The sequence below is a fragment of the Corythoichthys intestinalis genome, chromosome 17, assembly GCF_030265065.1.
Source record: "Corythoichthys intestinalis isolate RoL2023-P3 chromosome 17, ASM3026506v1, whole genome shotgun sequence".
NCBI classification, from domain to species: domain Eukaryota; kingdom Metazoa; phylum Chordata; class Actinopteri; order Syngnathiformes; family Syngnathidae; genus Corythoichthys; species Corythoichthys intestinalis.
Window position 1 is genome coordinate 43184122 of NC_080411.1, and position 27644 is coordinate 43211765.

General features: G+C 39.0%; 1 protein-coding gene across 11 annotated transcripts; it reads right to left on the reverse strand.

The window, feature by feature from the left end:
* On the reverse strand, positions 1-26005 carry LOC130905528 (GTPase IMAP family member 6-like). 11 transcript variants are annotated; one of them, XM_057819037.1, is made up of 7 exons: positions 25957-26001; positions 25328-25447; positions 8707-8854; positions 8335-8616; positions 8096-8190; positions 7975-8013; positions 1-2414 (listed from the first exon to the last, which is right to left on the reverse strand). In XM_057819037.1, exons 3-7 carry the CDS (start codon positions 8832-8834, stop codon positions 1786-1788), a joined length of 1173 nt encoding a protein of 390 aa, XP_057675020.1. In that variant the 5' UTR covers positions 8835-8854; positions 25328-25447; positions 25957-26001; the 3' UTR covers positions 1-1785. The 11 variants fall into 11 exon arrangements, with proteins under 11 accessions (XP_057675020.1, XP_057675018.1, XP_057675015.1 ...); XM_057819035.1 differs by having other exon boundaries at positions 8707-9241; XM_057819032.1 differs by lacking the exon at positions 25328-25447 and having other exon boundaries at positions 8707-9241; positions 25957-26005.
* Between the last annotated feature and the right edge of the window lie 1639 nt (positions 26006-27644).

The following is a 27644-nucleotide window of genomic DNA, read 5'->3' on the forward strand; positions in this document are numbered from 1 at the left end:
ATTTGAACTTATAGCAAGAAAAAAAGAACATTGATGAAACAATGCTTAATTATGTGAATGCTTAAAAATATCCTTCTTCAACATTAAGAAACACTTCAAAGCTTTTCAAAATAAATAAGTGAACTGCGTCCATATTTTTGCCCCATCCTGTATATTTAAGTGTATACGTATCACAAGAAACAAACAAACAAACAAACCTGCCGTTATGCCATAAATGTATTAATTGTCACCCTCATGAATAAACAGTAGGACAAGCTGACTACCACAACAGTGTAACTGACAAATTTGGGTCAATGATGTTGTAAGTTTAACTGATTGCCCACGTCCACTTGACTGGGATAGTCTATAGACCCCAATCACGTGACGTCACAACTCCGCCCCCCTGACTGGTGCTGCCATATTGTCCGTCAGCTCATCGTTTTTACATATTACCGCTACGTATGTTCCTCCTATTACTGCGTGTTTTTCTGCTTGTCTAAGGAATCACCGCCTAGTAAACGAACCCAAAAACCTTCCTGACAATCGTTAACATTGATTAATCAAAATGGTGAAGGCATGTGTGGTGGTTGGTTGCAGTAACAGAGAAGATAAACGGTCATTTTAGTAGTTGCTGTGTGCCCATTGTTAAAACGGCAAATCTCTAAAGCAGCACGGTTTGTTTATCTCGGTCCATGATGCGTTTGTGTTGACAGCCGTCAGACAGCGGCGAAAACATCAATATGATGCCAACACGATCGCAGACATCATCAGATGGAGACTATGAAGCTCGTCGCCACGGTCGCGCAGCAAGAAGGTGAGCGCCACAACAGGTGTTGTGCCGAAAAATAGCCGCCCTGCGTGAAATGTCCCCCCTGACGGGAACGCCCACACGGAAACAACTTTCTTGTACCGTGAATATGTATTATTTTACTCTGCTTGAACTAATAAATGTCATACCTGTGTGATTGTCATTGGGATATGGTCGTGAAAACCTGTAGACTAATACATTTCTGTTCAAAGATGGTTATGTGGCCCAGTCCACGATTTTTTACTGAAATACAGTACTAATATTTTGTGTAATTTAATTTTTTAAAACTGATCTTACAGTCGTAAATCCATTACTGTAATGCGTCCATGAAAACATCTGATGTTTTAACGTCAATAAAGCTTTATAAATAAGCGCTCCCGTCAGGGGGGACATTTCACGCGGGGCAGCAATTTTTCGGCACACACTGGCCCGTTGTCGATCAAGTTTCATTTTACAATCGTGACAACGGTGACGCTCAGCTGACCAAATGTCGGTTTATAATCGGGCTGGTACCGATTTTGGGTACCCGACTCCTCATCGTGACATAAACTGGAGTATGATTGGAAATTTTGTGGTCTCAGGACGAGCTCTGATGCACGGGACGGGACCGGACGGGAGGAAACAACGGTTTGGGCACCAAATATGGATCTGCCGACTGGATCGACCGAAGCTTTTCCAAATAATGGCTTTTATGCAACTCCTCCAATGAGTTTACAGCGTCTCAAAGCACCGGGCTTCCATAATTTGCAAGTGAATCCCCCCTTTAGAAACTACGATCATTGACAATACGGACACACAATGACAGACAATATGGCGGCACAATACAGCGATCACGTGATTGTGTGACGTTGGTGATTGGGGTCTATAGCCCCAAAAAGGAAAAAAAGATGGATGACTTTGCGCTTCTAAGTACAATAGTATTCATTGTACACACCATGCTGTTTTGCATTTACTGTTGAGCTCTTTGCAAAATGGACTAAAATCAACATCAAGCTACACTATTGAAAAGGACAGGGAATTTCCTTTGACTCGGAGGCTTTTTTGAATTGAGGAATCTTTTTGGTCAGTTCTTTGACTTGTTTTGGATCCTTGGACTTGTTGTTAAATAGGTGAAACCGGCCACCACACTTATGAACAATATCTGAGAGTTTAGGATTTGCGTGGATGTAGTCCTCAAGGTTTCCTTGCAGGTAATCTCCGTGAGTGATCAGGACAATTGACTTTTCTCTGATGTTTTGACCAAACCTGCTGTCCAGCTTCTCCATGAAAACATTGTCAAGATTTGTAATGCCTCCTAGCTGAAACACGAGTAATATCACACAATTCTCACTAATGAAAGATTTACACAACTTTACCGCTTCCTCATCATCAGTTAGCTTGTCTCTGAAGAAGTCTGGAGTGTCGATCACGTACGCAACCCTTCCAAACAGATTCCTCACATGTCCCACCTGAACTATGGTTGTGACCGGTACAGAGCTTGCATTAGATTCGAAGAAATACATTTTTTTAAATTTCAATCTATCAGTAGTCTGCAAGATGGTATTTGCGGACGCACTCTTTCCAGATCCAGAGCGTCCCATTAGTATAATGTAGAACTCATTTTTGCGCATTCCATTGGTCATTCCATCTGAAAGGGACAATTTTATTAATCAATTAAATTTTATAATAACACATTAAGGAGAAAAGATATCGTCATCGCACACACCATATAATTGTTTGCATTAGCCTAACACATATATAGTCTAACACATACATATGGTACAGGTTTTCGTAGGCACCGTCTAACTGTTTGCACTATTCTAACACACGTAATATAATTAATCAGGAAATAGTATCATTTTCATATTTACGGTAGGACTACACTACTAATATAAAATAAATAGAACACCATAGTTTAATGAGAAGAAATAGAAGAGATACACAATGCCCCCTGGTGCGTCTGAGCCGGGGGGGGGGGGGGGGGGGGGGGTGATAATTTCAACACACATAAACATACATCTAGGATCCATGGGCGTTGCATGTAGAGATAGACCGATATGGGTTTTTCAGGACCAATACCGATTATTAATAATTAGAGGGGCCAATAACCGATTTTTGGAGCTGATATTCATATGCTGTAAAAGTGTAAGATTTGGCAGAAGAAAATGAATAATAATTATTATTGAAATAATTATTGAATCACACAAAATAGTCGCTAATAATACGGGGTGGTGTGGTTCAATGGTAGGGTAGTTGTTCCCAACCCAGAGGTTGTGGGTTCAATTCTCCGCCCAGATTAACTAAGTATACTTGAGCAAGATACCAAACACCATGCTACTCCTGGTGCTGGATCACCAGTAGGTAGAAAGGCACAATCCAAGTGTAACTCCATTTACCATTTAACCAATCAGAGGACGGGGTGAATACTAGTGCAGGAAAGAGGCGCTGCTCACTCTGAGTTGAAATAACCAAGTTTTGAATAGATTTTTTCATATTGGGTAGTGGAATTAAAAAAATTTTTTTTTTTTAAAAAGGCCTATAAATCAAATTTCCAAATATCGGTCTATCTATAGTTGACAAACATATTTCACTGGGATATATGTCCCAATATTGGTATGGAGTGCCCCAGTATAAATTTTGCCGGTTAAAAAAAAAAAATTTAAACCTTGAGTTTTAAATCTACATAGCATAATCTACAGAGTGTGCCTATTTAATATGGTCACATTTCTCTATTCACTTCATATTAGCAATCTGCACATGGCTCATTATTATAGAAATTTACTGTATGCACGTAACTTTGAGTGGCTGTGATAGGCATATGAGTTGATACTACAGTGAGGCACGTTCGGGATATATGCTGCGTTCTTGTGTGTTGGGAGATCTGAGTTCCCAAGATGGAAAATTGTTCTGATGTTTTGTATTGTCTTAATGTGGGATAAAATCATGATTGCTAGTAACTTGCTACAAAGAAGAGTAGCCTATTTTAATGCTCCAACGATACCGCAAAAGTTAAGTGACTGTTTGGTGCTTTTTATGGACACCATGTAATAGAAAATAACTTTTTCAATTACTCCAACAACACGTGAATGCAGCACCAATATTATGGTGCGTGCACCAATCATACAGTCTTCTAAACCTGCTTTACCAGTTCGTGCCAGATAAACTGCCCACCCTTGTTCGTTTTTACCTCTGTGTTGATGTTTGTTTGGTCGCCAATTCCCAATGAATTGTGAATTTAAATGGTTCGACTTTACTCTTCATGTATAGGCAGTTAACTGCGGTAAACTACTCTGGTTGGGAAATGAAGTAGCAGATTAGTCATCTTTTAGCTAACTGGCTATGAATACAAAGCCAATGAAATGCGATTTGAGTGAGAGGCTCTCACTCAAGAGCTTTGTCTAATATTGTGTTGATATGATATGTGGTATTTGAACTGTATCAATACTGATGGTATTTATTGCTATTTGTTTATATGACCAAAATGAATAAAATAAATCTATATGAATTAAATGCTTATCTTTGGGATATATGTAACTGCTAACAATTTTGTATGTGTGCTCATCATAATATCCAGCTGTTTTACAAGGATTTTATTTGTTACTTCAGTCCCTGTAATCTGAAACAAGATGTCTTATTTTTCATTTCTTTTTCACTCAAACAGCATTACTCTTCCAAATGGATATTAGAAAGTTATTTGCTCGCAGCAAAGATGAATTATCAAGAAGGAACAAGAGAGGGGAGCTAGCCCTTAGTCACCTTGGCAACATAAACCACTTTTAGGTTACAACCTGCCAGTTGAGAAACACTGATGAATTGCCAAACAGTAACAGTAATATATCCCCATTTCTGTCCAGACAAAGTAGGGCAGCAGAGTATACAGTAGGTCAGGGGTATCCACCTCCAGTCCTCAAGAGCCCCTATCAAGCTTGTTTTCTATTAAAGATGCACGATAATATTGGATACCGATAATTTTTGATTGATAATGGCAATTATGACGTCACACAGATTATCCAGATAAAAGAAATTCAACCGATAATGCAATCCAATAATTATATACTTGATTTAGCCTCCAAATGTGCGCAACCGAAGAATTCAGCACCGCCGCCTCCTCAACCCCTCCCCTCTCTGAAGCCCCTGAGGGAGGAGGGGTTGAGGAGGCGGCGTTTATCGCGGCCACTCGTCTTTTTTTTTTTTTTTTTTTAACCGAAATGACCCGTGAGCCAAACCCCCGGATAAAAAATGATGCAGTTAATACGACCACCATTCTTCGTGAATGACATGCGGGTCACGTCAATTTCACCACGGACATTTGGACAAGTGATGTCAAGTAAGCATGCTGGTTAGATAATAATTGTAACATGCACCAAACCACCCAAAGAAGTCAGCCAGCCAGTAATGCATTCAGTACGCTGTAAATTTATGGCATCTTAATCAGATCATTCTTCTTAAATCTAGTCAAACAATTTTCCCCATCTTGTTTTGAGTGTTCAAGACTAGTTAACAGATGAATGCGCCAGATTGTTCCACTTACTTGAAGTAAATTTTACCATTTGTTCTTATTAAGCCCATACATCTTTAAAAAAAAAAAAAAAAAAAAAAAAAAAAAAGGTCATTTTTCACCTAAGTCATTCAAATAATGTTTTGAACCACACCTATTCTTAAATAAAGAACATTTCTGACAATGTTTTTTTAGCATTAAGTATAATAATTTATTGCTGAGAACAAGGCTGTTAAGCTTATTTTCAGCTAGCTATTTTTCTTCAAGAAATCTGAGTGAAATATACTTGAAGGGCTGGCAGATCATGTAACATATTTCCAATGTATTTACACTGAAAACAAGGGACTGTAACTTGTTTTCAGGAGGTGTGTTTTTGCAGTGTAGTAATGTTATACGTTAGGAATGGCTGACTTTTAAAGGCATTTTTGTGCATCTTAGGTAGTTATTATGTAAGTAATCGTTGCCAAAAGTTTACCATTACACAATGTCAGATAATCTGTCTTTATTTAGATGTTGGAATTTACTACTTGTTCACATTTGATGTTGAAAAAAAGAGCAAATAAATTATATTTTTGCACAGTAACATTTTTGTGTATACTTAAAAATCTTACATAAATCTTTTAAAAGAATTAGCGGCATTGACATTATAGGTTATCGGTTGGAACAAGGAGGAAATTATCGGTTGTTGGTATCGGTTGAAAAATGTATTATCGTGCATCACTATTCTCCATGTGTCCCTCCTCCAACACACCCTACTTCAATAATTACGATGGTTATAAGCAGGGGTGCACACATTTTTTTTGCCCAGGTTCTCAGAGGAGGACCTGGAGATGTGACTTGGTCCTCATTGAGCTTGAGAGCCGACCCGCCTGATGCGATAAAATTATGACAAGCTTTACTTTGAGCCAATTAACTTTAATTAATTACATTAACAATTAAGGCTTGATTAACATCAACTGGCACAACGAAATTGCCATTACTTTAAAGTGAAATGTAAAGAAATAAACATAAAAGCACCAATTCAAAATAAAGGGCATTATGCGGCTCCCACATTAACTCCAAGCCTTTGTAAAAGTGGGATGTCCTCCTCATAAGACCTCATTGAACATGCATGTTAAGCTTTGTAAAATGCGAACAAAAACACGTTTGTCAGTGCATGGCGGTTTTCATTACCTTTATTCCGCCACTTGTCCATAGGGCGAGTGGGGTCCTATCTGACATTGATTTTCGATAGTTTGCTTAATTGCCACATGCTCCGTTTTTTTCGTACTTTTCAAAGCTCGGATGGCTGAAATTCTTTGACCCTACATAAAATGCGCTGCTCTTATCAGCGACATTGGGATTCTCACGGCACATTTTGTACCGCATTTCCGTGCGAGCATCATTTACTTCTAGCCATGGTACCTCCTGCAGCCACTTTTCAGAAAAAGTTCTTTTTTTCCGGTAGCTCTGGTGACGTCTCTGTCGTCTGTCTGTCTTTTGATGGGGGTGGGGGAACATGGAAATAATTACTTAGTGGGGCCTGCCTCTTCGACATTTTGAGAAGTGATTTTCTCGTGTCCGCCGCAAATACAGTGGTCGGCCATCGGTACGCAAAAGCGTATGGAAGCCGTTGAGGGCCAGTGCGTTTGTCTACGTCCACTACGCATGCGCGCATGCGGACCACTTATGTGAACCCCTGGTTATAAGGCTCCTGCAGCTGATCATTTGATTCAGGTTTGTTAAAGAAGGGAGACATGGAAAACAAGCTGGATAAGGGCTCTTGAGGACCGGAGTTGGATACCCCTGTGGTAGGAAGACATGAATGAGAGATGGAAGTTCATGTGCATGAGCAGAGGTGAATTAACTATCAACAAGGGATGTCTCAATTTTGAATACTGATGGCTGAAAAACAAACAAACAAAAAAACTTATTTTTTTTATACAGAAACTCTTATTGTGGTTTAATTATACTGTATACAGTTCAAAGCGTTACTTCTGACTGTATCACTGTATAAAGATTTGTTAGCCTAAATAAGGCATACAGTTGCTGCAGAAAGCATAATTAACAGTACAGCTTACGAGTGTTTTCAAACTAATTGTTAAGCGGTACAATTAAGAATATTCCATTTGTATTGTAGCAAAAAATGAATTAGGATTGGACACAAACACACTGGATGGGTTAAGATTCTCATAAGTGTCGTTTGTGTTAAAATGACAATATTAATGCTTAAATAGTCGTACAAACATTAAATGTCCATCTTATAAGGACTACAAGGGCCCTATGACTTATGAATTCAGTTTTATAAAATGTCTTATAGCCTGATAATAAGGCCATTATGAACCCAGCGCCACTGACAGGCGGCAGAGCTGGCAGAGATGAAGATGCTGAGGTTCATTTTGGGAGTGACCAGGATGGATAGGGTCAGGACAAGTAGAGGATTTGGAGATAAAGTCGGAGAGGCCAGACTGAAATGGTTTGGGCATGTCCAAAGGAGAGATAGTGAGTATATTGGCAGAAGGATGCCGAATTTCCATATGCCAGTCAGGAGGTCGAGAGGACAACCAAAGAGGTTTATGGATGTAGTTAAAGAGGACACAAAGGTAGTTGGTGTGAGAGCAGAGGATGCAGAGGACAGGGTTAGATGGAGACAACTGATTTCCTGTGGCGACCCTTGAGGGGAAAAGCTGTAAGGTAAAGAAGTATGACCTTAATCTAAAGCATTACAGACCTCCTTGACTGGCGTTGTCTATATCCATTGCGTCAGACGCTGTCAAGATGCAAAATATGATCAATTGGTATTTATTTGCAATACATTCATATTGTAAAAGGTGCCAAGACCGGAGACGTACATGAAGTCATTTGCGGTGTCTGATCAATTCGGTTGTAACTTTCGTTGGTCAGTTTTGTAGGTCTTGATTTTGTCTTGGTTTCCACTTCCGAAGATCTTTGCAACAGTTCAAAATGTCATCTCAATTGCATCTCAAGAAATTGAATGTTTTCTCAAAAAATCACAAATAAAGAGATCAAGAACATTTTACCTTGCCATTCCGCCCGAAAGGGACAGTTTTATTTATCAACTAAATTTTACCTTAATGATTCATTAAGGTAAAGCATGCGTCTAGGATCTTCAGGTCTTTTCTTTTCCTGTGGGATGAGTCGACCTCTTTGACTGGCATTGTCTTTACCCGTTGCATCAGAAGCTGTCAAGTTGCAACCATAATTAACGATTGATATATATTTGAAATACATGCAAATTCTGCAACCTGCCAAGACTAGAAACATACATTTCATCGTCCAACCAATTGTGTTGTAACGCTCAACCCTCCTTTTTGAAGTTCTTGGTCTTATCTCAGTCTCCACTTCCGAAGAGCTTGGCAATTTAAAATGTCATCTCAACTGTATCTCAAGAAACAAAATGCTCTTTTTTATAACAACTAAAATAATCAAGAACATTACATACCTTCTCATCTTTAGTTCTTTTCTTCTTCGCTGTACAACTTGCAGACTGTGATCTTTATAGTCATACAGGAATCGTTGACGAGCCGAACCCCACTTCTTGCAGTCACTGGCCAGGTTTTCATTGAGCATTTCTAACTGAATGTTGTTATCTTTCAGATAAAGAAGTGAATTGTACAATTTTTGTTGGGTAAAAATGACAATCAAATGCTGTCTGATTTCAATCCCAAAGTATTCCTCGAGTTTTATTAATTGAGCCAGAACATCTTCAGAGCTTGAGGTTTCAGAATCAACAGCCAGGAGGAACAATTCAGGACCAGGGTAGGACAAAGCCATGAAGTCAATCATCTGCTGGTCTGGAGTGGACCATTCTTCAAAGAAGTTTGGGGTGTTGATAACTTTGAAAGAACGGTTTTCTTCCACACTGATGTGATTTGATATTGTTTTAAAAACGTCATTTTTAAGGATCAATTTTCCGATGTGATTCTTTAATAAAATTCTCTTTCCAAAAAGAGCAACCGTTAAAGGACGTTGAAACACTGTTGAAACAAAAAAGAACAAGACCATCATTAAAAAAAACAAAAAAAAAAACTAGTGAGCAAACCTTTGTAGAGCAATTCATTTGTTCAATCACCAAGAGCCAAATACCAAGTTACATAGATCAATATTACTGTTATTTTCAATAAAACATATTGTATCTTTCTAACCTGACCTTTTTTTTTTTTTTTTTTTTAACAAGATATGCTTAATTATGCACCGAGTCTATCAATTCGTATAGCAACCTGAAACAAATTTGCTGCTTTGCATTGTCTGTTCATTAGCACGTAAAGTATGGTAATTCTCTCCTCTATTACATGCGACGTAGACCAGCAACAAAAAATTTTTAAATTTACGAGCAGTTGCCTCTCGAAAACTGTTTAGAATTGTCTTCAGTTGCCACTGGATACGGTAGCAGCAATAGACCGTTTTCAATTAGCCAGGATGTCCGCCTGAAAATAGATGCACCTCCCTTCTATTCATTATATTGAAAACCAAGATGCCAGAAGATGACCGTTTCAATTAGACAAGATTTTAGCCCGTGGATAACAAAGGATTTAGAAAGAAAATAGGAGAAATATACTTATCGCTTCTTTTACATGCTTTTCAAACACAACTTGCACAAGCACGAGAACATGTTGGAATCACTATTATTGTTTGACTGATGTGGATTTTAACAATGGTGGTATGTACTTAAGTAAAACTGTACTTAAGTACATTTTTGTGTATCTGTGCTTTACTTGAGTACAAATACGAAGTGGTACTTATTACTTTTATTTCACTACATTTTACAGCACATATCTGTACTTTTTACTCCACTACTTACCAAATTGTCACCTGTGTTACACATTACTTTTGTTTGTTTTCTGTTTTTTCTCATTGTGAATTGATAGTTTCATTTTTCTACCTACGGTAAATTCGATAAGCCCCATGCAACTGTACCTTAATTGAGCATTAGAGACAGCAACACGAGTACAAGCAAGATTAGGCAGGTGAACAAGTAATTGACCAATAAAAGCCAACAGAGAGCAGTGCCTCTTCATATGGGTGTTGCACACTCTTGTACAGTAGGTGGCGGTATGCACCCGATAGCTGCTTGCAATCCGCCATTAAGCTAAAGTTTTTGAGCATGTTAAGCTTCTGTTTACAGTGCTGTCAGTTTTATTGCTTGTTTTTTTTCCCATTCTGCACGGTTTAAAAAACAACAACTGGGCAGTAAATAAATTTTGTGGTTCTTTGAATATTGACTCAGATCTTTCTACGGAGGTATGTATATTAAAAATATATATATTTATACATATACATACTGTATATATGGTGGAAAACACTCAGGTGACTTGAAGTTCTGCTCTAAGACCCTGAATTTGGCCGAATTTCAAAATTGTCCTTTTTGCATGTGTGATAGATCATTGGAAAACGTAAAAAATTTGAAACGGAGGGCATATTTTTGACACTTTAGAAGTAGGTCAAACAGGTGAGTGAATAATAGACATTTTTGAGACCCTTGAAATTTTCTTTAAGTTTCTCATTTAGAGAAAGGTTTTGGACACCCACCCTGGTACATAATAAATAACAAACACTTCTGGATGATTCCCCTTTGACTACTCAAGTCTTTGATAATCAATATGCATGCACTAAAATATGTGGGGGGATGTACAAGAATAAAGGAAATTGGTGTGTTAGCAAATACTGATTTAATTTAGCCATGTGTTTTATTTTGTAAATAAACATGGCTAAACGGGGAGGTAGCTGTATAGTTAATGATAACTTTACTACATAGATTTTTTTAATTTGGCTTGATCATAGACTACAAGATACTTGACAAGTCACATCAGGTATTCTCTGCGCCCCGCCGGTCCGTAGGGAGCTGTGTGAGTCAGCTTCATTTATTAGAAGTCGGTGGGAATGACTCTCACACATGCTTTTGAACACAAAGCCGGAATTACATTCAAAAAGTACGAAATCTGGACCGCATACTAACAACAAGGATTGTCTTAGGAGTGATTTGTTTGAGGATTCAAGGTAATTATTATATTTTTCGTACAATGCATGCATTTTGAAACGTCGTGAAAAAAAACAATGGGAGCCCCCGCGGCATTGGCGTCATTCTTCGACAAATGTATGCAAAATATATGCCAACTGCCCGGTTTTTGCTTTTAACCAAGAATCGAGACTGTTTTATGTCCATATCTATAAAGAATTCAGTGATTTAAGCATTTATTCTCAAGAATTTTGAATGGAAAAAGCCATTGTGGCAGCCACCTTATCATAACAAAGCTAATAGACTAGCATCATTCTTCGACAAATTTAAGTAAATTCAAACTGCCCATTTTTTTTTTTTTTTTTTTTTGGTGCTTTTAACCACGATTTGAAACTGTTTTACGCCCATACACTGTATATAAAGAATTCAGTGATTTAAGCATTTATTCATGAGGTTTTACGTCTTTGTTTACACATGGAGGCGGCTAATTTTCGTAACTGAATAGCCTCATTGTTCGAAATGCTACCTGCACGTTTAGTTTTTTTTTTGCTTTTAACTAGTGTTGCACCGATACCATTTTTTGGCCCCGATACCTGGCTGTGCAGTATCGGTTGATACCGATACCATACCGATACCACCCCGTTTATATATATATATAATTTTTTTTTTTTCTTTTTTTTTTTTTCCAAAGAGCTACATAATTGGATGTGAAATCATTTGCTATCAAGACTTTGTCAGGCTGTTGCTTACCTTTGCAAAATAGGAAAAAGACTAGTACAAAGTGAATGGTCTACTAAACCCTAGTAGACAATAGTTGAATAAACCTTTGGCTCTCAAAGGCCAAAATAGTGCTACATTTATGAAATTAATAAAACATGTAAAATGCTAGCCCAACAGTAAGAAAGTAAAAATAAATTCATAATAATAAACTCAGAATTAACTGAACAAACCTTTTTAAACCTCTCAAAGGCCAAACAGTGCAACTTTCATGATATTATTGTCACATTCTGCTGCTGGTTAGATTGTGTCTTGTTGCTGGGCTGGTCATGGGCGCTTTCCTGACGTCGCACCTGAATCCAATGCAGGCTCATCAGCGCATCATTTAAGCACGGGTGATCTCAAAGGTATTTTGCCTTGCTGATTGCCATTTGACATCTCGCACTATAGCCTCGCTACATTTGCTTGTTACGCCCCTGCATTGTTTTTTTTCTGTTAGTGTGCTGCTCTCGTTTGTAACCCTATACCCTGTGCAGGTATATGAATGTTTTTATTTTAGCTTTTTGGCTCGCTGCCTATCGTCTTAGTCAACCTTTGAGTTTGTAGTATAGAGCTCCGTCGACCTGCTGTCACGGACTCCTTTTGTTATTTCTTCTATCCCGCGATCACGTGTTATTTTTTGTTTGCAATCATTAAGCCCTTGTACATATCCCCCGCTTGTTGTCTGCTTCGAGTTCCCACCTTGTTTCCGCATTTGCGGACGCTAACAATTATAAGTAATAATAATTGACCACAGCATCTCGTCTCTCTATTAGCCTCTTTTTTCGGGAGGGGGGAGTCCCTTATTTCTATTTCTGAAAGGTGGCAACCCTACTTTGGAAACAGTTCCCAAATTACTGCGGCATTTCTTTCAGTGAAACACAAAAAGTAAAGTAGACGTAGTGAACTGACCAGAGATTGTTGCTCAGGTCCAGCGCCCTTCCTCTGGATACCACTCCTCCTCTTGCAGGCTCAAACTCGTTGTGTTCGTTCACATTTCATCTTCAAATGTTTTATCAGGTTCGAGGTATTGAAATTGGCCAATGTAACTCCACATCTCGAAACTTTCAGGCCGCAAATCTTGCATGCAGTCATTGATTTTAATCGACGGGATTTCTATTTTGCAATACTTCCCGACCACCGCCATTACTCCTGGTTTGTGTTTCCTCCATGTGAAAAAGCTGCCTTGTCATTGGTTAGGAGTGGCTATTGGCCCGCTCTCATTGGTCTGGAGCAGGCCAATAGCGATAGCTGCTTGATGTTCACGTGTCATCACACAACACAGAGACAGAGTGTAGTGAGCGCCAGGAGGAAAAAAAAAAAAGGCTGCGGTCAAATGTTATAATATTGGACCAGTAAATGGTATCGGCGCCGTCTTTGTTGGTACTCGCCGATACCAACACCACCATTTCGGGCTGGATCGGCGCCCCCTACCGATACCAGTATCGGTATCGGTGCATCTTTACTTTTAACCATGAATCGAGACCGTTTTACGTCCGTATCTATAAAGAATTCAGGGATTTGAGCATTTATTCACAAGAATGTTCAACTGAAAAAGCTCTTTTTTTTTTTTTTGCTACGGCAGCCATGTTGGATTTTGTATCTCTAAATTTTATTTTAGACATTTTTGCGTCCCTATTAAAAAACAATCAGCTTTTATGTGTTTTATTTTATGTAACATTTCAATCACATAACTTTCAGTGAAACACCATGGTCCTACACCGACGGCAACAAGCAGATTTTCGTCTACTTTGACCCTGTGCACCTTTGGAAGAACATCTACAGCAGCTTCCACAACAACCGCTGTATGGTGCTTCCCAGGTGTCCTGGGGCTGAAGTACAGTAAGTGTGCAGCATTATTCACTTCATAAAAAGGATGACTCAAAACGCCTATCTTTCTAAAACAAACATGTTTTGTAGGAGCCTGAGAGGATGAGGACAGCCTGATTCTCGAGCCTGAAGGCGCTGGCCACCTGGGAGAACTGTATGTCCGTCAAGGCAGGCTACAAGTTTACCCAGAAGGTGCTGGCTCCTTCTTCGATCGAGAAGCAGAGCATCGGGCTCATCATGGCGGTCGTCAACCCCTACACGGTCGCCGGGCTGAGGCTCCTCGCCATGACCATGGGCAAGGAGGAACACAGGGACACGGCTGACGTTCTGGAGATGTTCCAGAGGATGATCTCTGTGATGAACGTGCAGGGGCCGGGGCAGGACGTATGCTGGAATGATAACTACCGATGTGAACAGGAGGTGATGAGGGTGGGGAAGGAGGTGTTGAGGACCAGGCAGGCTGTTTTGATGAGCAGTCGGAGGCCAACATCCAGTTCCTCCAGGAGATTGGTGAAATTTGCAAGGTACGTAAACACACTGTAGTAGTTGATTAAATTGAATTGAATCGACAGCAGGCTTATTCAGTTTTAATTTTTTGATTTGATAAAATGTTCCAGATTTGGGCCAAAACGAAGAAGAAAAAGAAAAGAGGGACAAAGACCAGTAAGCTGCCGACACCCACTGCCTCGGCTCTGCACATCACGTACAATGCTCTGCCCGCCTCCTGCAGGGATATCATCCTCCTAGTGTTGTATCGGTCGCGAACGATTCGTTCTTTTTGAACGAATTGTTTTGGTGAACGAGACCGAACTAATCATCATCTGCACTGATTCGTTCTATCTATGGTGGTGGTTGTTCGCTGCGTGGGAGGGCGTTGAGCAAGCGGCAGCGTCTTCTGACATCGCACACGACCAATCAGACGCCAGCCTCATCGCGGGCAGGGGAGGGAGCGGAAACAGAATCTGGGCGTTTGTCACTCACGTCCACGTGTGGCCAATAAGCAGCCAGCGTGCAGGCAGGGGGGCAAGACTGAGTTTTGTCACTTCCCGTTCAGTGACTCGGTCCTCCGGTTCCTGACCTAGCTTGCTGCTAACTTGATTTTCCAGTAATGACTATGCGGTGAACGAATCAGAAAATGAAAGGAAATCACTTTGTCACATATTTGTTAACGTGGAGCCTATCAAATGCTGCTCAAACAGACAAAAACACCACACAAATCTAGCGAGCATTGTTTGGAGTAGTACTTTTCTCAACAAACTCGTGACTGCCTATGACGACATACTATCAAATTTACAGTAATTTAAAACACGGGTAGCTACGAGGCAAGCAAAAGCTGAGCTGCGGTCGCGTGACGGCAGTGAAGCGGGCAGAGAACTGTCACTATATGGAGGCTTCATGGCAGCGATATTTACCTCATATGTGCACAGAAAAAAATATTTAGTATGATGACCATAATACTGATTTGCAATGAAACTGTATATACATGTCAATTTTTTCCCGAGTGTTTTATTTTTTTTTTCGTGTCAGCGTGTCGGGTGTTGGTTGGTTTGACAAATTATGTCAATCCGTCCATCATGTGCTACTCAAGCGCCCAAAACAACGCACGCAGACACGGGAGATGTCGCAATATGTCTACATTTTTCTTAACAGACTAATGAGAGTAGAAAGGTGACATCGTAAAGAGCTAACAATTATTTCTCGTCAGCATTTGACGATCTGAGATGCGGGGACGACAGGGGAGCTGACCGGATTATTTTATTTATTAATACCAGTGCAAAAAAACAATATGATCACCATAATACTGATTTGCAATGAAACTGTATATACATGTAATTTTTTTCCGAGTGTTTTTTTTTTTTTTCGTGTCAGGTGTTGGTTGGTTTGACAAATTATGTCAATCCGTCCATCATGTGCTACTCAAGCGCCCAAAAACAAAGCACGCGGACACGGGAGATGTCGCAATATGTCTATATTTTTCTTAACAGACTAATGAGAGTAGAAAGGCGACATCGTAAAGAGCAAACAATTATTTCTCGTCAGCATTTGACGATCTGAGATGCGGGGACGACAGGGGAGCTGACCGGATTATTTTATTTATTAATACCAGTGCAAAAATTCAACACGATCATCTTAATACTAAAAAACAAAAATACAACAGAGCGAGATGTAAATATGATGTGTTGGTCGTTCCATATTCAGAAATTAAACTTTCGATGTATTTTTATTTTCGTGACAGCAAACATGCTGTATATGTGATTGTATGTGTGATCAAGAACCTGCTAAAGAAAGTCCGTGCGCCCCCGCCCCCTACTCCCCTCACAAAAGGAAAATGTTTAACCGTGTCCTAAATCGAAATGCAAGCACGAGCCATGACTTTGAGCCCATAGAACTAGGACAGATGACGCGGAAGTTCTCCCTCGCTTTTGCAGCAGCAGGAGGGAGACGAGGCTGTCTGTGTAAGCAGAATGATACCGCCTGTCACTCATTTCTGAAACTACGACGAGTGGTCAATGTGGAAAAGAGGGAGGGACCAAGCAATGTCACTTCCCGTTCAGTTATACTGCGAAGCGGTCTTTGGTGATTCGTTCGGTAACGTCACTTCCCGTTCAGTAACCGAACGATTCGTTTGGGCGGGGAGGGAGATGAGGGGGGCGAACGATTCGTTGAACGATTTGTTTGAACGAATCTTTTTACTGAACGAACCGGAATGGATTCGTTTACTCAAGTGAACGACAAATCTCGTCACTAGTAAGATCCCGGGGGTCGAGTATGTCTGCATGGGGAAGGCCAACTCTGACCCAACGGAGCACTCATTTGGCAAGCGCCGCCAAATGTGCGGCACCAATTACTGGACCAGCATAAAGAACTTCATGGTCAGCAATAGACCCTACTCACCTACGTCACAAAATGACGTGTCGCTGTATCCGGCCGCCATATTGTCCGTCATTTTTTAGCCCTATTCTCAATGGTTTCAATTAGTCGTGCAATTTATAGAGCAATTCATGGAAGCCCCGGTGTTATCTGACGCTGTAAACTCATTGGATGCGTTGCATAAAAGGCGTTCTGTGGAAAAGCTTCAGTTTATCCATTCGCCAGATCCATATTTGATGCCTAAATCGATGTTTTTCGACCCGCTGTCTTCGCCGTCTCTGCCTGACATCTGCTACCCTGATATTTACAACTATCTTGTCCACACAAAATCAGCCTATTCTCACAAAAGTTTGAAAAACCTTAAGAGCTTGGAGGCTTATAAATACTTCGTTGCTGGTTGGGTGAAACAGGTCCTCGTCCACGAAAATTCGGCAGGAATCTATCTTGTGCTCGGGAAGGTGAGTTATGAAATTTTCAATTCAAAATCTTTTGTTCTTGCTAACATCCACTGTCAAGTCTAATGTATTTCATGTCATTTGTCAATGGAGCTAGGGCTTTTAATGTTTATATGGTTTAGCGATAGCACTCTCACTACATACATACGGGTATGTTGTCGGCGATTAGCCTAGCAATGATCTTAATTGTGGTTGTCAGCCCAAAACCCTCTAAATATATATTAAATGCATCTTACCAGACATAAAATGACTACTACATAATCTGTGGTAATCGTTTGGAGCCCAGTTTTCTCGTCGAATTGCAGCAGCCCATCTCGCTCTCCTCTCCGGGTCTCTCGGAATCCGGTAGAACTTCAAGTCTCTCCGTCTATCTTCTCTGTTATTGCAACCGAGCGCCACACACGCCTTCACCATTTTGATTATTAATGTTAACGAGCAGAAAAACACGCCATAATAGGAGGAATTTACGTAGCGGTAATGCATCAACAGTGACGAGTTGATGGACAATATGGCGCGGGGGCATGGTTGTGACGTCATGTGAGTAGGGTCTATAGGCTGGCCCAGCGCCTGCACTTGCTTAAGCTCGTCGGGTTCTACCCCGTGGATGTCCAGGCTGACCTGGACCGTGCCAAGGCAGAGGAGAAAAAGGATGACGAGGGGATCTTGATGCTGACGGCCTCAGACCGGACCTTGCAGGGGTACAGGTGCCAGGAGGGGCACAGGGGGGTCAACACCATTTTGCCGCACATCAGCAGTTCCCTCTTCAACTGTTTTGGTGCGAACTTCTCAAGGGATGTTACTTCCGAAGCGAGGACGTACAAGGCCTTAGAGTGGCAGACCGGCAGAAAGGAGATGGCGAGGAAAAGAGACTTGTACAAGTCGAGGAAGCTGACAAGGCATAGTCCAATATTCATTTGCATGCAATATTCTATGTTCAATACTTTCTCACCTGCAATATTCAAAGCATTAACTGTAAAAGTGCTGCTCATTCACTTCGATTATTTGCACTGCCTGACCATACGACTATCCCATACGCATTTTTTATTTGTTTATTTAGATTTTATACTTGCAAGTCACTTTTAAGATGTTCATGAATAATGGACAGTAAAGTGGAAATGCTCCACAATTTCATTGCACACAATTGCATACTATTGTAGAGTAAGTTGTGATTGTATATACAATTTATTAATTATCTATTTATATATTATTTATAATTCATATCCAAATTGAAAACGTAGATGTGAATACATTTTTAGGTGTCAAAATTGACAGTAAACTGACATGGAAACCCCACATCAGACATATAAAAACAAAAATTTCCAAGAGTCTCTCAATTATAAATAAAGCGAAACAATTTCTTGACGAGAACGCACTCCGCACTTTATACTGCTCTTTGGTTCTTCCATACTTCTCATATTGTGTTGAAGTTTGGGGAAACACCTATCAAAGCACGATAAATCCTTTAGTCACCTTACAGAAACGGGCTGTTCGAATCATCCATAAGGTCGGGTTTCTGGAGCACACACATAAATTGTTTATTTACTCAAAGCTGCTAAAATTTAACGATCTTGTAAAGTATAATACCGCAATAATCCTCTATAAAGCATTCAATAAATTATTACCAACAAAATTGCAAAACTTTTTTACAATGAAAGAGAGAACTCATAACTTGAGAGGATATGGAGACTTCAAAAAACCAAAAATTCGAACAACTCGTAAAAGTTTTTGTGTGTCTGTGTGTGGAGTGAATCTTTGGAATAATCTGGGAATGCAACACAAGCAATGCCAAACTATCTACAGATTTAAACGGTTATACAAACTTATGGTCTGGTCACAGTATACTGATTTAAGGTCTTAATTACATCAATAAGTTGTCTTGGTATGAGTGCTGGTTGTTTCTTACCATTGCTGGTATATTGCCCGTTACCATTGTTGGTAAAGTTATTGTTGCCATTTATAATTTGTTTGTTCTGTGTGTGTGGCCTTTACCATAGTTGGTATGGTTTTACTTTCATTACCATGTTGGTATGAAATTGTTTTTGGGTTTGGGTGTTACCTGTGGTAACTTCATGTCAAGGGACAACATTTGTTACAAAAATGAAATTGTACATAACTGTTTGAACTGAATTTTGGTTGCCTACATTTTTGGAAGGAAGTAGCAAGATTTTTTTTTGTTCCTAATTAAATGAGAATAGGGGTGGGATTAAATAAGTTTTCTTCCTCCCACTCCTTTTCAGGCATGTAGTTGATGTTGCTATGTTACTTAGTTTTGCTGCTCTTTTTGTTATATGTTTATATGAGCTGTATATACTTGCTGTCTTGACAAGGAAAATCATGGCCTGAAATAAACAAATGAATGAATGAACGAATAATTGATTCTGCATGTTTTCCTCAAGTATTAAATTTCTGATGTGAAAATTGAGTCTTTTATTATCTGTTGAAAACTTATATGATATGTTTAATATTGCTATTGATCCTGAAATTATCGGATATTATCTCTGCATTTGGTGATTTGTGTCCATGTAGTCTAAAATCTGAGAATTTTATATCCAATTTAAGTTTTGCTTTACTTATATAAAAACAATCAGGATTTTATAAGGGAATGACTTATGAATTATTTGATGCCGCTGCTTATGGAGACTCACATATGACTTAGGTAGGTGCCTGTTTTGGTTTTAGGTCGGTAGCAGCTTTGGTTTTGAAAATATTTGAATTTGAAGTTTTTGAAAATAGGCCTCCTATGGATCGGCCTTGTTTCACGTGTACTGTCAAGTACTATGAAGTCTATGGGCTTGATTTTAAGTTGTGCAAAGAAAAAAACATTTTCAGGGAAAGTTTAGGGGTAAAGTTCTAATCCCATGTTTTAATTTTTGCAGTGGGCTTTTAAAATATTTTTTCAATTATGATTAAAGAATGCGAATGCATGACTGCTTTGACTGAGAATAAAAGGTTCCATATGCATAAAGGGAATATATAAATCTCAATACATAACACTATCTATTTGTTGTATTTAGCCTTGGAGCCTAGGACCTTGCCTTTATCATATAAGCATCAAATGTATCTAATACATCGATATTATCACATGATAAGCTATCCAAACGGCATCAAGGATGGAAAAGACAATGGGTAGCACGTTAGCCAAATAGCCTGCTGTGTCCATCATTGTCACCCGATCGTTCGACTGCAATGGACGTCTTTTTGTGGCTTTCTGGTAACTTGAGGGGCGAGCATCATCCAAGGCATGCTGATTTTAACAAGACATTATCGCGTACTTACCTTGTTTCGATCCAAAAACTCCGTGGAGCATGTACCACAAGTGTCAATATACAACTGTGAATGGGCATAGCCGGACTTTGTGAAGATTTGATGGGTGAAACATGGTAATATAGCAAGGGTCACGATGCGCAAGTCACGGACAGTAAGGAGTGGTCGAGATGTTCTTTTTCAAATATTTACCCTTGAAAATGTTTTATTATTTTTTTTAATTAATAATTTTTTTAATATGTCAATTATTTTGTTTAGATGGGTGATTTATCATCTAAAATATCAGGCAAAATGCGACAGTTACAAAAAAAAAAAAACTAACCAAAAAAAAAAATAAATTAAGCGATGGTTATGAGGTAGATATTCGTGACCAATTTACTGACACAATTTTTTTCATTGTGACGGAATGTATTTAAAAGTTTAAAATATGCGAGTGAATAATTTTTCAAAGTCATTTGTTTTTAAACTAAATATAATACATCAATTAATGATTCTAAGATGAAAATGATAGACATTTCAAATAATAACTATAATTGCTTACCTTTTTCTTATGGCTGGGTTGAAACAAAAGCGGTTGCGCAGTGTCATAAGTACTGTATTTGTTTATTATAACAATAAATCAAGATGGCATTAAAATTATTAACATTCTGTTAAAGCGATCCATTGATAGAAAGACTTGAAGTTCATAAAAGATAAATGTTAGTACAAGTTATAGAAATTTTATATCAAAACCCCTCTTAATATTTTCGTTCTAATAAAATATGTAAAAAATTTTAAACAACAAATAAACTAGAAGCTCGCCATTGTTGATGTCAATAATTACACAATGCTCATGGATGGTGCTGAAACCCATAAAATCAGTCGCACCCAGTGCCAGCAGAGGGCGAAAAAACACCAAAAAACACAAGTAACAAATGGACATGACACTTTCATTTTAATCTGTTTGAGCGGGGCATGTGCGTTAATTGCATCAAATATTTTAACGTGATTAATTAAAAAAATTAATTACCGCCCATTAACACCATCATTTTTGACAGCCCTAGAATATATACTGTATATCTATAGAGCAGATAGATGATTTTGTTGCCACCATGTACTCCCTAGGCATGTGCCCTTTAATTACACGGCCAACAAGAATAACGTCACACAGTGTGACACTCATTGACAATATCTTTACCAACATTCTGCTGAATCAGACTCAAAGTGGTTTGCTAATCAGTGATATCACTGACCATCTGCCAATCTTCGCTAACTACACTCTGCGCAACTATTGCGTAAATCCGACAAAGTCAGTCTACAAAAGAATTACAACTGATCAAAACATTGAAAACATGAAAAAAGGTCTCTCAACTCAAGACTGGGATGATGTCTATAATGCGAATAATGTAAATGCAGCTTATGGCTGCTTTGTGATTACACTTCAGCAGATATATGACAAACACTGCCCGGTCAAGTTGACTCACATAAAACAAAGAATGCAAAACAAACCTTGGATGACCAAGTTGCTTATCAATGCTTGCAACAACAACAAAAAAACTTGCTGTACAAGTCTTTTATCTCCCCAAAAAACAAGGCTTGCTGAGGATAGGTATAAATAATACAGGAATAAGCTAAATTCCATCCTGAGAGCGTGTAAAAAAAAACAATACTATGGTAAATTACTGGAAGACAGCAGGAACTACTCGTGCAGACTGCGGAAAATTCTAAATGGGATGATAAAGAAAAATAAGGAGTCAGGAAAATCTTACCCTGACTTCTTTTATTCAGACACCATTGAGCTGAAGAACAAAGAAGAGATTGCAACTAAATTTAACAAATCCTTTGTGATAGTTGGGCCTAAATTAGCTGAAAACATTGCCTCTGTAACAGGCTATAGGCACCCTGACCCTAAACTAAAATCCATGTTTTTGAAACCAGTTCAGGTCGTTGAGGTTTAGAACTTAATTACGCAGTGTGCTAACAAAGAATCAACTGACCTAACTGAAATTGATATGAAACTTATTTAAAACATTCATAATGAAATATTACTCCCCATAACCCATATTTTCAATAAATCTTTTGAGACAGGAGTCTTCCCTGAAGAAATGAAAATTGGGAAAGTTGTCCCAATTTTCAAAGGCGGGAACTCACATGAGTTCAACAACTATAGACCCATCTCTATCCTGCCTCAACTATCTAAAATCCTCGAAAAACTCTTCAACAACAGACTGGACAAATTCATAACAAAACATCATTTATTACATGATAGCCAATACGGGTTTATAAAAAAACCACTCCACTGCGCAGGCCCTAACGGAGTCTGTAGAAATCATCACAGATGCTATTGACCAAAAACAATATTCAGTGGTAATTTTCCTGGACCTAAAAAAAGCCTTTGATACTGTTAACCACGATATCTTACTGGAAAAACTCGAAAGACTTGGAATTTGAGGCGTCGTTCTAAATTGGGTACGTAGCTACCTACATAACCATCGCAATATGTAACATTTGATGGGTGCAAATCAACTACACGTCAAGTCACATGCGGCGTGCCCCAAGGCTCTGTCCTGGGACAGAAACTATTCATCCTATACATAAATGACTTATACAAAGAATCTGAACTACTAAAAATTTTACTTTTCGCGGATGACACCAATATCTTTTGTTCAGGGAAGGACCTGACTAGTCTCTCTTAGCAAATAAATGCGGAGCTAGCAAAATTGCAACAATGGTTCAACGCAAATCAATTATCTCTGAATCTTGAAAAAACTAAATACATGCTATTTGGCAGGAAAGGTCTCAACGAGCACTTAAACATACAAATAAACAATGTCATGATACAAAAGAGTATGACAGCACAAAGTCTTAGGTGTAGTACTAGACGACTTACTAACATGGAAGGCCCATGTGGAGCAGCTGCGCAATAAGCTTGCTAGGAGCATCTCCATTCTCTTTCGAGCCCAAAATATGCTAGATGAGAGGGCTCTCCAAACTCTTTACAGCGCACTTCAAGTCACCTGAGTGTTTTCTGCCATATATATGTATATTATATATATATGTATACATATATATATCGCGGAAAACACTCAGGTGACTTGAAGTTCCGCAATTTGGCCAAACTAAAAATTGTCCAATATGCATGGTTGATACATCATTGGAAAGCTTAGAATCTAACTTTTCTGGGGGAAGAAAAATTTTGAACAGGAGGGCATTTAAAAGAAAAAAAAAAAAAAAATTTAAACAGCAAAACCCTAACTTGAGGTGAGAGCATGCGAGAGCAGAATTAAAGACGGCACGATTTTAACGAGATATTATCGCGTACTTACCTTGTTTGTATCCCAAAACTCCTTGTAGCATGTCTCACTTAGTTTCATGACACAGCTGTGAATGCCCCAGCCAGATTTTGGGGGGATTTTATGGGTGAAACATGGTGATATAAATAGGGTCGCGATGCAGAAATCACAGACAACAACGAGTGGTCGAGATTTTCTTTTTCATAGATTTACCCTTTTAAACATTATTTTTCAATTTTTCTTTGTTTGGATCGATTATTTATCATGTAACATATCGGAGAAAATGTGACAGTAACAAAGAAAATACAATAAAGCGATAGTTATGAGGTAGATTTCCGTGACTTTTTTCCTTTTTTTTCCATTGTGACGTAATTTGTTTAAAGGTTTAAAATATGTGAGTGAATAATTTTTTAAAGTCGTTTCTTTTTTTTAAACGAAATTTTAGTCATCAATTAATGATTCTAGGCTAAAAATGACAGATATTTTGAATAATAAATATAAATAATTACATTTGTTTTATGGCTGGGTTGAAACGAGCGGTTGCGCGATGTCTGTAAAAGGGGGTTTCCAGGGTAAAACGGACAAATAAAAAATAGTTCGGGGGCTTAATGCGCCATGAATGTGCTATGGCAGCATATAGACATATTGTTCTATCAAACACAACAGTTGTTTTGGCCTAAAATTCTGCAGTTTCTTTTAAAGAGGAGTGCAAGAGCAGAAACTGCTTTTTCAGTCTTGTCTGTGTTTTCCACCATACGTATATATATATATATATATATATATATATATAGATAGATAGATAGATAGATAGATAGATAGATAGATAGATAGATAGATAGATAGATAGATAGATAGATAGATAGATAGATAGATAGATAGATAGATAGATAGATAGATAGATAGATAGATAGATACATACACCAAACGTTTTCCGTAACTCTCCACAACTTTTCTCCACAAGGTATTTTGGCCCATTTGTCCATGCAGATCTCCTCAAGAGCAGTGATGTTTTGGGGCTGTCGTTGGGCAACACGGACTTTCAACTTCTTCCACAGATTTTCTATGGCGTTGAGATCTGGAGACTGGCTAGGCCACTCCAGGACCTTGAAATGCTTCTTACGAAGCCGCTCCTTTGTTGATCTGGCTGTGTGTTTGGGATCATTGTCATGCTGAAAGACCCAGCCACCGCTCATCTTCAATGCCCTTGCAGATGGAAGGAGATTTTCACTCAAAATCTCTCGATACATGGCCCCATTCATTCTTTCCTTTACACAGATCAGTTGTCCTGGTCCCTTTGCAGAAAAACAGCCCCAAAGTATGATGTTTCCACCCCCATGCTTCACATTGGGTATGGTGCAATTAAGTATTCTTTCTCCTCCAAACACGAGAACCTGTGTTTCTACCAAAAAGTTCTATTTTGGTTTCATCTGACCATAACACATTCTCCCAGTCCTCTTCTGGATCATCTAAATGCTCTCTAGCGAACCGCAGACAGGCTTGGATGTGTACTGGCTTCAGCAGGGGGACACGTCTGGCCGTGCAGGATTTGAGTCCTTGGCGGCGCATTTTGTTACTGATAGTAGCCTTTGTTACTGTGGTCCCAGCACTCTATAGGTCATTCACTAGGCCCCCCTGTGTGGTTCTAGGATTTTTGCTCACCGTTCTTGTCATCATTTTGACGCCACGGGGTGAGATCTTGTATGGAGCCCCAGATCGAGGGAGATTATCAGTGGTCTTGTATGTCTTCCATTTTCCAATAATTGCTCCCACAGTTGATTTCTTTACACCAAGCGATGAGTGAAGAATTACAGAAAACGTTAGGCCTCCGTTATTGCCAACGAAGTGTACATAACAAAGTTTTGAGATGAACTTTTGGTATTGACCAAATACTTATTATCCACCATGATTTGCAAATAATTTCTTTAAAAATCAAACAATGTGATTTTCTTCTTTTTTTTTTCCACATTCTGTCTCTCATGGTTGAGGTTTACCCATGTAAAGCAAATACCTTTGTACTTTTTCTTGACTAATTTTTTTGCACCTGTATCTGTACTTTTGTACCTATGTAAAATAAAAGTGAGTAATTCATCCACCACATGTTTTTAATTTGATGAAATGGTATAAGAGGAGAAAGCGAAATTAAAGACAATTTACTACAGCCATTTACTAAAAAAGTACTTTTGGTAATTATTATATTACATTTCTGTAATTACTTCATCAATATAAATGCATGAAAAAAAATGGGTACCCAACTAAAGGTTGAAAATATATATGAGATTTATACTTACATGATGGATTTGTGTCATTCATTGTGGCTGCCGGTTAAGGAATACTGCTGCAGCAGGTTATGGAAATCAATGAGTGAAGCTTTCTTAAATACAGCGACACACCCAGGTGATGGAATGCGGAACAGGGATATGCAAGCAAACCGACAGTGAACCTGTTATTTTTCAGTCCCAGAGAATCAGATTAAGATTCTCTTCAATCAGTTCAAGTCAAGGTTTTAAGTCCAAGCAGTCAAAAACAAAAAGACATACAAGTTTGGCCGGAAGTAGTTTCAAGACCTGAATATTTTATTTGAATGTGTTTTTTTTTAATTACATTTACAGATTTAAAAAAAATGATTAAACAAAGTTTCAGTGTGTGAATATCTAAAATATCTTTCTTCAACACTAAGAAACTTAGTAGAACGGATCTTTTCATTATAATGCATGCTAAATAAGTTAACTGTCACCATTTGTGCTCTAAAACAAGTTCAACAGTCTTCTTTTCACCCCAAAAAATGTTTTAAATGTATTAGCTGCATTTGGGTGAGAAGATCGCTCGTCCGGGAGGAACTCAGGGTCGAGACGCTACTACTCCTCGTTGAGAGGGGCCAGCTGAGGTGGCTTGGGCATCTGGTTCGGATGCCTTCTGGACGCCTCTCTGGAGAGGTGTTCCGGGCATGTTCCACCAGCGAGAGACCCCGGGGACAACCCAGGACACGCTGGAGAGACTATTGCCACGTTTACATGGAGCCAAATATTCCAATTACAATCGGAATATTTGTTCAAACCGAATAAATGTGTTCCGTATAAACACCTCATTCGGAATGAACAGGCCCAAACCGAATGGAATTTCATTCCGATTCACAGGGGTGGAATATTCCTTTTCCCAAACCGATTAGAAGTAAAATTATATCATGTAAACAGGGAAGCGGAATGGTGTCTGGGTACGTTCTTTCTGCACATGCTCCGTACTGACGTGGTGACGTCAGTACGGAGCATGTGCAACATGGCTTCCAAGCACACGCACAGCGCACCCACACAACTTTTTAAATGAACGGCGTGTCATTCTGAAGTTTTGTTTCCACTCAAAAAGTTAAAACAGCAGCTGATCTGACGATCGATCTCCATGTTTTGCAACGTGACGCTTTGATTAATCTGCGCATGTCAGACGGCAGTTGTCAAACGTCCTATCGGAATAAAGGCAGACACATGTAAACGCTGGATCGGAATAGATGAAGTGACATGTAAACAGCTGATGTGAAATTTCCATTCGGAATGATTTGAATCGGTATGAATAAAAGTCAGCATGTAAACGTGGCTATTGTCTCTCGGCTAGCCTAAGAACACTTTGGGATCCTGCCGGGGAGCTGGTTGAAGTGTCTGGCATACCTGTCAACCCGAGGCTGTTGGCAATCTTACAGATAGTGACGTATGCCCTTACAAATTGGTGACTAATCTTACTATGTTGTATATAGCGTGCAATATGAAACAAAAATACAACTCAATTTTTAAAATAATATTTATTTATTGGTATGAAGCAGGGGTCAGCAACCTTTTTGGTGTGGAGTGCCACTTTCAAATTTTCTTGTCAGTCAGTGTTCCACCCCAAGATTAATGACGCGCATCCGAATTTTTATATTCAGCAGAGCTGTAATTTTACTCCAAATAAAAAAAAAACATGGACATACATTTAATTTGTATAACTACCA